The sequence below is a fragment of the Eschscholzia californica genome, unplaced genomic scaffold (assembly GCF_041429995.1).
Source record: "Eschscholzia californica isolate CP2 unplaced genomic scaffold, dmEscCali1.0.p SCAF_3, whole genome shotgun sequence".
In the NCBI taxonomy this organism is placed as follows: Eukaryota; Viridiplantae; Streptophyta; class Magnoliopsida; order Ranunculales; family Papaveraceae; genus Eschscholzia; species Eschscholzia californica.
In genome coordinates, this window is record NW_028238420.1 from 41,411,396 (window position 1) to 41,422,642 (window position 11,247).

The following is an 11,247-nucleotide window of genomic DNA, read 5'->3' on the forward strand; positions in this document are numbered from 1 at the left end:
TTAATATAACAGGAAGGGGTCTGTAAACATTCTCATATAAGATTAAAAAGAAACCCAAAATGAGACAGAAAATAATGAAAAAAGAATACATACCAATAGCTAAAAACAATAGAGCAATGAAAAATAAGGTCTTCGGAGTAAACTGATTAGTTGCCATTTTCTTATTAAAATACTGAGAGCGTTTTCTGTTAGATTGAAATAAACGGAAAATGTATAGAGGTAAATATTGCATTTTCTTACTTATATACCTGTAATCAGAAAGATTGAGAGAAGATCCTAGAGAAGATTTGATATTACTTTAATGTTTGAGATTGGGGATGAATTATTCACTATCCTAAAGATTCATAAGCATGGAAAAGATAGTGGTAAAATCAAATGAAAGGCGGGTGCGGGAAAAAAAGAAAAGTCTACGGAGAAAAAAGTTGAAAACTCAAAAAACAATCACCAAACACACTCCTCATGTCTCCGACATAAAACCTCAGAACGGAAATGGCCGGCGACGGCCAACGACACCTTTCTCTCTCCTCTTTTCGCCTCCTCTATTTGTCTCCCTTCTCTCTCTCACTCTCTCTCCTCTATTTGTCTCTCTTTTCTCTTCTCCTCTATCTGTCTCTCTCTTCTTTCCCTTTCCCCTCTTTTCTTCTCTTTTTCTGTGTCTAAGTTCCGGCGAAAGGTTGTCCCCTTCAACAAAACCCTTCATCTGATTTCCAGACGAAGGTAGGGTTCATTCGTCTGGAAAACCAGACGAGTTTCTTGCGAAGGAGAAATCCCCTTTGCGGGAACTTCGTGAGAGAATGAGAGAGGGAGAAAGGATACGAGGAGAGGGAGAAGAAAGAAAAGAAGAGAGAGAAGCGCCAACTGGATTTGATGATGGTGATCGCCGACATTAATGTTGGAGGTTAGCGGAATATAATGGTGGTGTGGGAGTTCTAGTAGAGGTGAGAGGGGAACAAGAAACAATAAAAACTTAACAAATAATTAAGGGTGATGTTTGGAGGAATCAAAAAAAGTTTTGTTTCCACCCAAAACTTATTACCCGGAAACTTTTTTTTATTCCCAAACACTGACAAAAAGAAACTACCGGACTATAAATGGTTCCATAACGGAAAATATCAGACTACTTCGAAAAACGACAAAAAATGTGTGAAATTGTTATGATTTTGACCATTAGAACAGTATAAATATAGGTTTGTGGATCAACTTCGACAGAAGAGTAAATTGAAAAAGAAAACACCAATTGGATCAAAATTAAATAAACAAACACTTTTCATTTGCCTCAAAATCGTAAAATTTTAGAACCACAAACAAGGTGAATTCAAAGGGAAAATATAAGAACATCAAATTCAGAGGTATTCTGGTTAGATCTGATTTCCAAATATAATGCTAATTTGACTTCAGTCTTGAAAGTTGAAACTTGACATTTCACCCATTCTATCTTCTATGCAGATGAAACTCACCATGAGCTCTCAGGTTCTGGAACAGCTTTCACTTGTTCTGTTGGCTCCAAATTTTCCGACCCTTTTTTTTCCTGACTCACCAACTACTTTCTCCCTTCCCGTGGTTGAGCAGACGATTAATGGTTTCATGTGAAACCTTAGATTCTTCAAAAGTGGATATCGGTGTTTTCATTTTGACATGTAAATAAATGAATCACCATACATATTGATCAGGAGGCGCTTGTTCTGGTATCTGCAAGAGAAATAACACATGATATCGAGAAGTTCCCAGTTGGTGATAAGATACTCTAACAGAATAGCTTCTTACCTCTCCACGAGTCCATTCCTCCTTCAACCAAATACGTGAATCCTCAGGCACATTCGCAGTTCCTCCCCTGAGAAAATTACGCAAGATATCTCATCTTCACTAATAAATCTTTTTCGATTGATACAAACTTGGAAGAAAAGAAACCTTGAGTTGGTTCAAGATGGCGAAAGAGGATGTTGTCTACTTGGTTTAGAAATGGCCAGCGCTTTGGGGAAAGCTAAATAGTTTCCGGGGTGTGAAATTTTAAAGGGAATATGTAGAATTTTGAAAATTTTCCGGGGAAATATATTTTATGGGGAATATTTTTTAACACCTCATGTATTCGCCACCTCATCGTCTTCACCGGTGAAGGTCGCCGGCCGGCCAACTTCCGGCCGGCGACCTTCAACCATAAATTTTTTTTTTTTTTCCTTCTCTCTCTAGATCTGATCTAGAGAGAGAGGAGATCTCCATTGGAGGTCTGGAACAGACCCATTGAAGGTCTGTTCCGACCTCCAATGGAGGTCTGCGAACAGACCTTCAAAGGGTCTGTTCCAGACCTCCATTTGGAGGTCCGAACAGACCCATTGAAGGTCTGCTCGGACCTCCAATGGAGGTCGGAACAGACCTTCAATGGGTCTGTTCCAGACCTCCATTGGAGGTCCGAACAGACCCATTGAAGGTCTGTTCGGACCTCCAATGGAGGTCTCCTCTCTCTCTAGATCAGATCTAGAGAGAGAGGAGAAGGAAAAAAAAAAAAATTTTGTTTTTTTTTTTATTGTTGAAGGTCGCCGGCCGGAAATTGGCCGGCCGGCGACCTTCACCGGTGAAGACGATGAGGTGGCAGAGAGAGAGAAGTGAGGTGGAGAGAGAGAGAGCTGAGGTGGAGAAGTTATTTTGCTTTCCCCCTAAATAAAATTGTCAAACAAAATTGACCAATTTTTGACCAAGTCTTCACACCCCGGAAACTATTTTGCTTTCCCCAAAGCGCTGGCCTTAGAAATATACTAACTTTAAGACAAATGAAGCTATTTTAAAGGAGAAGTTATATAAGCAAGACTTACACAGATGCTTGGCCAGCCATACCCACAGTAGAAGTAAAGGGTGACTGATTACTTTGAGAACTAGGGAATTGAACTGGTCCTGCCGAAGATAATGCAGATGGATTGTTTCCGGTATTCCCAAAACCACTGTTGAAGTTGGAAAAGATGGCGGAACTTCCAACTGGTTGTGGAGGATTTTGACCGCCTAAAGATGCAGAAGTACAGTTGTAAATAAGATGATAGATAACAATATAAGCAAACGAAGTTTAATTCTGTACCTTGAGTTCCAAATTGGAAGTTATTATTCCCAAATCCACCACCCATGTTCTGGGCAGGAATTTGAAAGGGACTTGGTTGTGGAAAAGTAGCATTTGATGGTGGTGGATTGCTGCAAAAAGAGAAAAAAAAAAATAACAAATCAGTAAAAACCATAAGAGCTTGAAGAATCCTGCCCAGTTACAAGCCAGAGAAAATGAGTTATGTAGATTCATTCAATTTCAACAAGGATATGAAATAGAGTTTAATCACAGGAAAGTATCATGCCTTATGTTTAGTCCAGGAGAAGATCCAAGTTGACTAAAACTTGAAACAGTAGGAGGTGCATTGTTCTGATTGTTCGGTTGAGGCACATTGAGATTGGTCGAAGGAAACGGGTTTGGCCCAGGAGTAACAGTATTTGAAATGACATAAGGATTACGAAGCAAGTTCCCAAATTCAAGTAGCTTGGAATTGACTAAGTTTCTTTCCCTCTCAACCTGTATCAAGAACAACCGCAAATCTTTATTGATGGATCTTTATTTAATAACAAATTATGAACTGAACGGCGCAGAACCGTACATTAAGAAAGTGCATTTAATATGGGGTTTGTCAATTCTTTTGCTTACAATTGATGATAAAGGCACTCCCCTCTTGGCCTCGTCATAGGCTACTGCTCTCAATTCTTCATAGCTGATGTCACCAACAATGTCACATGGGCGACTAGAAACAAAAAACCATTAACCACATGAAACCAGAAGACAATTACTGGAAACACCAAATGTCAAGCAACTAAGAAAGCAAAATCTCTCTTGAAGAATCCCAAGATAGCTTGCATGAAAGTCGTAATAGAATGACTTACTTTTTGCCGTGTCCATAGCAGGTAAGCTTCCAAAGTGGTCTCTCTTGTTCGAAATCAATAGCAATTTGGCGTTTACATGACTCGGGATCCGTGCACCTATATACACATACTCGCAATCAACTTAAGAAATACTACTATAAGAGCATCTCCAATGGGACACTCAATCTTTAACACTTAAGAGTGTCACATATGACTTTTTGGAGTTTTTGTTAAAAAACCATCTCCAATGGAACACTTTGTTAGACACTCTAATATGAGATGGACACATTTATTATAGAGTGTCTAGAGAGAGAATCTCTAAAATGAGAGTGTCTACTTGAGACTCTCTAAGTGTTACTTTATCATTCCAACCAATAGAAAACCTTATTTTTCAACTACTTTTTATCTATTGGATTGAGGGGGGACATGTGTATTAAGTACAAAGACTTTAGAGATCTCCATTGGAGACCAACAAAAATTGGAGTGTCTCTATATTGACATTTGGGAAAGAGAATCTCTTTTGACCCTTGACACTTAGGATTTTTAGAGTGTTTGTTAAGTGTCCCATTGGAGATGCTCTAACAACTCAGTTTCTAACTCAACAAATGAATATTATCAAGGAAACAAGAAAGTTGAAGACTCACGTATGATCAACTGTCTGAGATTGTTTATCATCTTTTCGCGCAGGCGTGGAATTTGTAGCATTTGTTGATTGGAAACGACTCCATTTGTTTTCAAATGGCTGGTTACATACGTAAAAGAAAAGTATTATGATGAAGAACTAGTACCACAACTCCAATTTAGCACCCTAAACACTATATATCTTTGAAGACTAGACTAATTCCACCTTCTCAAAGACACGAAAAATGCTTCAATCAACCTGTAGTTGTCGATAAAATTACGAATTTTTTATTGAGTTTACAAGTAGAATCATGTTAACCGTCGAAAAGAACCGTATTTGCATTTGTCCATGAAAATTTAACATAAAAACCCAAGCACCCAAAGAGATAAACTAGCAACAATGTGAACCCTATATTCTAAGGTCTAATAGATCAAATAAGTATATTGCATTGAACATGAAGTGGGTTTAGATTTTGGGTGGAAAATTAAGACCAAAATTTCAGAAAACAAAAGAACATTGAAAAAGGAGAACCAATTGATTGATTAGGGTTGTACTCACTTTTTGTTGTGAATTGCTCTGAACACCAAATCCAAAAGGATTGGGTTTTTGTTGCTGCTGGGTGTTGTTTTGAAATTGTGAACCAGTTTGTCCTCCAAATCCAAAGGGATTATTAGGTTTTGATTGTTGTTGATTCACATGTAAGAATTTACATCGATCACCATATTGACAACTGAAATAAAAAGATAGAAAACAGAAAATTGGGGATGAAACAAACAGAAGAAAATCAAAATCTTTGAACCTAGAGAGAAAAAATAGAGACTGGAAAGTAGAGAGAGAGAGAGAGAGAGAGAGAGAGAGAGAGAGAGAGAAAGAGAAGAGGAGGAAAGAGGGTTTTCTTTGTTAGCTTACCTTCCACGCTGGAAGTTCCTGCAAGGTTCTTCTTTTCTTCTGTTCATCTCTCTCTCGAACTGATGAATGAGCTCTCCAGTACGGAGTAAATTAGGGCGCGAGCTAGAGCTAGAGCTAGAGCTAGAGAGAGAGTTTTACTTTTGGGCGACTCCCGTAATGGCTGTGAATCTGTATTATTATCAAGGTCAAATTTAGTCGGAAATGTTAATACTCAGGCGAACAAACTCGCTAAATGGACTAGAAGGAAGGAGAGATCTAAAGTAATGGAGCTGTATTCTTTATTTTTTTTTAAACATGTACTGTAATGGCAGTCTGAATGCTTAGTTCTATATATATTTTATTTATCCTTAACAAAAAATGAGTATTTCGCGATACCTCCACATCCCTAATGTCCAATTAGGGATACCCTTTTTTTAATTAGATATTAGGGATACTCCTTTTTGTATTTAAAAGTACAAAACTACCCTTGTTCTTACTGTTTCTTCGATGTCTTATACCTCTTCGATGTTATGCTTATCAACTTATTTTCGTTTCTCATAATTTTTTTTTATCTATCTTTTTATAATTTACCAACAACATTTATCGAAAATTTAAAATTGATAAATCACAACGACCGACATATTGTATTTTCTTTTCTTCCCTTTCATATCACTACGACCGACATAACACTCTAACTTTGGCCTTCACGTGAATTTTTCTATCTAGTTTGTAAATTCACGACTAACATAACACTCTAATTTCGCTCGTTCTAAGAATTTTGCAATCTCATTTGCAAGTTCATTGAGTAATTTCATTTGAACTTTTTATTTTTTGTTTGATTCATAATCTCAATTTTCATTTGTACTTTTTAAATGTATACGAGTTATAATTAATAAAAAGAACAATATATATCCAGATGTTTTCTTCAAATCGGTCACATACATCAATTTTAACGTAAAATAAAAAATAAATAGAAAGTTAATTTTTTTTAAATGATGATTTGTATTTCGAATTGTTGTGATTTAGCAATATTAGATTTTCTATAAATGTTGTTGGTAAATTAAAAAAATGGTTAAGAGAAAAAAAAAAACTATGAGATACGAAAATAAATTGATAAGCATAGCATCGAAGAGGTATAAGAGATCAAAGAAAAAAAAAGAAACAATAAGAATAAGAGTAGTTTTGTACTTTTAAGTCCAAAAAGGGGTTATCCCTAATATCCAATTAAAAAAGGGGTATCCCTAATTGGACGTTAGGGATGAGGGGGTATCGCTAAATACCCCAACAAAAAATATATGGACAACTAAAAAATTTATATGAACAATAATTTTCGAGCCTGAAGTTAGCCAATTATTTTGACTTTATTAACTTATATTTAACAGGGGGACAAAACTATAAAGCCTTCAATTTAAAAACAATAGTTAATCTAAGACCATAAACAAATACTCTAGATAATCACAAGTTCATAAGCAACTAGGAACCAGGTACCAGAATTTTATGAAGCTAATTGTTGCAGATCTCAGAATTCTAGATAATATTTTGGGACCAAATTCATTGAAGACAAACAAAGTCGGAATAATAAGAAGTTATCGATAATGAATAGGATTGAAACAATTCCTTCCTTTGAGTACTGGAGGATAGTCTATACCATCTGAACCTCTTAATGCTGCTCCACCAGAACAAACTCCTCCCATGACGTTTCTCACTCAATTTCTCACATATGGCCAGGGGCGGATCTATAGGGTTGCCACATATGCCATGGACAACCCTATACTCTAAAAACCAACTTAGCTCAGTGGTAAGATTGTTGAGATTTATGTCCCAAGTCCTGGGTTCGAGACCCATTGGCAGCACTTAAAAAGTCACTTTTTCTTATATTTCTTTTTACCACTAATTTCCTCCAAAAAACCCTACTTATACCCAACCCCAAAACCCTACCTATCCCCTCCATTTCTTTGTAAAAAACTAATTAAACCCCCCATTCTTTGCCTCTCCCAATCAGTTGAGAAATCGAATGTCTAACCCATGGCTTAATGATTGTTTAGTGACATTTGTGGAGAAAGATGTGTTTGCTACAATCGACGATAAAGATATAATCAAGCGCTTTCAAGGAATGAGTAAAAGGAGAATGAATTTACGCTTGGACTAGAAAGAGATTTTTATTTTGAGTTGTAATTAAAACATTAGTATATTTGATTATGTAATACTCGGATATTTTTTTTTTCTATAATATTTTGGCATACCTTGAGTTTTATTCCTGGATCCGCCCCTGCATATGGCCCCCCAGAAAGAATCTAAATTTATTGAAAATAAAACCCTAGTTTGAATTCTAACTTCTAACTAGTTTAAAAACACAAAAATTCATCCAAAAATGGTGATATTGAAAGTGGTTTACTGGTTAAACTTATCAAACATCGAGTAACACTGGAAAAAACACTAATTGATTACAAATTCGATAAAAACAAATTGAAGTAAGAGACAGAAAATGTAAGAATTTGATTTGGAGCAGAAGATTAGTTTTGAACAAAAATGCCCTAAAGAGAGAGTCACTGCATGTTGGAAAGAGTACTTGAATGGATTAAGATAATAATACTAAAAGAAGTTTTTTGATGGTGGCCAATACGCGGACAACCGTTTTTCTTATATGGACAACTATCTTATGTGGACAACCCAAAAAAATTTAATTTTTTATATGCACATCAGTTTTTAAGAACATCTCCAATGGGACACTCTAACAAACACTCTAAGTTCTAGTTGTCAAGGGCCAATAGAGATTCTCTTTCTTAAATGTCAATATAAAGACACTTTAATTTTTGTTGGTCTCCAATGGAGATCTCTAAAGTGTCTATACTTAATACACATGTCCTTCTTCAATTCAATAGATAAAAAGTAGTTGAAAAGCAAGATTTTCTATTGGTTGAAATTTAAAAGTAACACTTAGAGAGTCTCAAGTAGACACTCTCATTTTAGAGTTTCTCTCTCTAGACACTTTATAATAAATGTGTCCACATCATATTAGAGTGGCTAATAAAGTGTTTCATTGGAGATGATTTTTTAACAAAAACTTCAAAAAGTCTATGTGGCACTCTAAGTGTTAGAGATTGAGTGTCCCATTGGAGATGCTCTAAGGGGACAACTCTCTATTATTTTCACTCAAATCCTCTTAGAATTAGATGTATTATTTGATGACCTCCCTCTTTCTCCATAAACCCTAGGTTAGTTTAGTCTTCACCTCTTCTATTACTTGTTCTTCATCATCACCCAAATTTCTAGAGAGAGAAATTCCTTGGAGAAGCATTAGTGGTTATGGCATCAAACAAAGGCAAGGGAGTTGTTGTAAAATCTTCCCAAAGACAAAGGTTAGAACCCTAAAACTCTAAATCCCCTTAAATTAGTAAACCTATAATCAAAGTTTTCAAAACCGTTTTTTTTTAAGTAGATCTGCTCGAATCCCACGAACTGCTATTGTTCGTGGGCTTCAAACCTCCGAAACAACACTTCACTGCTACTGTTTTGGGTTTTTCTTCCGAAATCAGTAGCAGTCACTGCTACTGATTTCGGGAGAGAAACCCGAATCAAGTGGATTTTACAGATAGGGTAGTTTTTGCTGATTTTCACTCCATTTTTACTTATTATCACTCCATTTTACTGATTTTCACTCCATTTCAATAAATTACAGGATAGTTTTCAACTCCCACTAAACTTTTTATCACATAGACATGGTAAAAGTTTGAATTTTACTATTATTTATTTATTTACTTGCCTACTACGAATATTGACATCTTCTTTGTTTTATAAAAAGCACGAGTCAAAAAATTTACTTCTACACTTAAAACATGTGGTGGAGGTGATGACGCTCTTATCAATCCAACCATGAAGAAGAATATGGTTCTGATGGCAGAGAAAATCGGAGAAGATGTGGAAGACGAAGATGGATCTGTTGGTTCCGACTCTGAAGAAGATTGAGAAGAGGAAGGTGAATTTGGTAATTCGGGTTCTGAGGAGGACGACGAAGAGTGATATGAATTTTAGTTTTTCAAGTCACAATATTTATTTTCTGTTCGGATTATGTTACCTACTGATGGGTCATGAAAATGTCCCATCTAAGTCGTTTAATTTAGTCGAGTTAGTTCGTTTCGGGTCTTTATTATAATAAAATGGTTGATTTTCTTGATTAGGTGTGTTTTGTGGAGTTAGGTGTAAAAAATGGTTAAAAACGAGGAAAAGACGCATGAAGGGTATTTTGGTCATTTGGAGTCAAGGACAATCTGGTAATTTGGCCAAGGTTAGTGCGTGGTTGAAAAGTAGAGGTCGAGACGAGTCCGTAGGAGAAAACGGAAGTTAAATCGGAGTCCGGATGAGCGAACTAGGCAAAGTCAAAGATGGAGTCAAAACAGGTTGACTAGCGGGACAATGTCAGGCATTATTTTGGTGCGCGGTACACCAAGGAACACGTGGCGCGCTCCGGAGATCGTTGCATCAAATTCCCATGTTTCCGCTTAACAGCGAAATGGCCCAATGACCTTGATCCGGTGTATCCGAAGCAACTTAATACCATAGACCCGGAAGCAACCTTTTAATCTTAGCCGCTCCCTTCCGCGTGTCCCAGATCCAACGGCTCCCGTAATTCCCGTGTTTTATATTTATTCCGTCCATCCCGGATCAGCTTACCTCGGTGGTCCCGATTCTATGTTTTAATCTTCACCGCTACCTTCCGCGTTCCTTTGATCCAACGGCTACTGTTTGATGCCGCGCCAAGTTACCAGCAGCCGACACGTGTCCACTTCTGCCGACCATCCAGATCCGTGCTTTCCTTCATCCGACGGCTGCTGCTCCTAGCACAAGATAACATGTTGCTTCCGGCTACACAGTAACATCCGAATTTGAACCCTATTAACCCAGCCGCCGACACTTGTGTGCTTTTAGGGTTTTTCAGTTTTAAACCCCCCATATTTCCAAATATAACCCTTCCTTTTCATCCTTTTTACCATTTAACCCAACCAAAACCAAAACCCACCTATAAATAAATCATTTTCTCCTCCATTAAAACCTAGACTTCAATAACCCTCTCAAATGGCTTCCTTACCTAATTTCTAAGCCACTTCTCTTCCTATCTTCTAACCCTAATCCTCTATTCTTTTCTTCTACCTCTTCTCACCTATTTCTTTCTCTCTTTTCTACTACTAAATCTATCTTCTCCATTCTTTTTCTATCTTCTCTACTAATACTACTACTTCTTCTCTACCACTTTCTTTTCTACCATTAATAGTCATCTCCTTCTTTCTTCCATATTCTTCTACCATTTCTATTTCTCTTCATCTCTTCTTTCCAACTTCTTTCTAGATCTAATTTCTTTCTTCTATCTCTTTTTCTTATTTGGGTGGCAATAAAATAGCTATTACTTGGATTTCTTGGAGTAACATTCTTGAGCATAAATGGAGCAAATCTTGGACAAATTGGAGATACATGGGGATATGGAATTTGAGCATTCTTGGTGATTTCTTTCCATTAATTTCTTAGTATTTTCATTTACTTTACAATGTCAATGAATGTTATTCTAGATTTCATGTATAGTTAATTTAGCAATCTAAGGTTGTGAATGAAACCCATTTTGGATCTTTATAATACTTGTTCTTGATTAATTAAATCCTTTGATGTGCTTTAATGCCTATTGATTGTCATTTCATGTTGATTCTATAACCTTATTGTCATTCATGTATTATAATTAGATATTTCATGCTTTTATTGATTTATTAGATGAGATATGCCTTTTAGATCTTGAATGATAGTGTAGGAAATTAGTTTTATATGGTAGTCAATCATACATTCTTAATTATAAAATTGTTTCATCTAGA

The 11,247-nt window shown here is 36.4% G+C and overlaps 1 protein-coding gene across 1 annotated transcript; it reads right to left on the minus strand.

The window, feature by feature from the left end:
• Window positions 1-1,248: 1,248 nt before the first annotated feature.
• On the minus strand, window positions 1,249-5,716 carry LOC147550406 (Zinc finger C-x8-C-x5-C-x3-H type family protein). Its single transcript, XM_086665512.1, has 10 exons — window positions 5,414-5,716; window positions 5,063-5,234; window positions 4,527-4,624; window positions 3,904-3,999; window positions 3,671-3,764; window positions 3,330-3,541; window positions 3,065-3,174; window positions 2,808-2,991; window positions 1,765-1,831; window positions 1,249-1,689 (listed from the first exon to the last, which is right to left on the minus strand). Exons 1-10 carry the CDS (start codon window positions 5,458-5,460, stop codon window positions 1,651-1,653), a joined length of 1,119 nt encoding a protein of 372 aa, XP_086521638.1. The 5' UTR covers window positions 5,461-5,716; the 3' UTR covers window positions 1,249-1,650.
• Window positions 5,717-11,247: the final 5,531 nt, after the last annotated feature.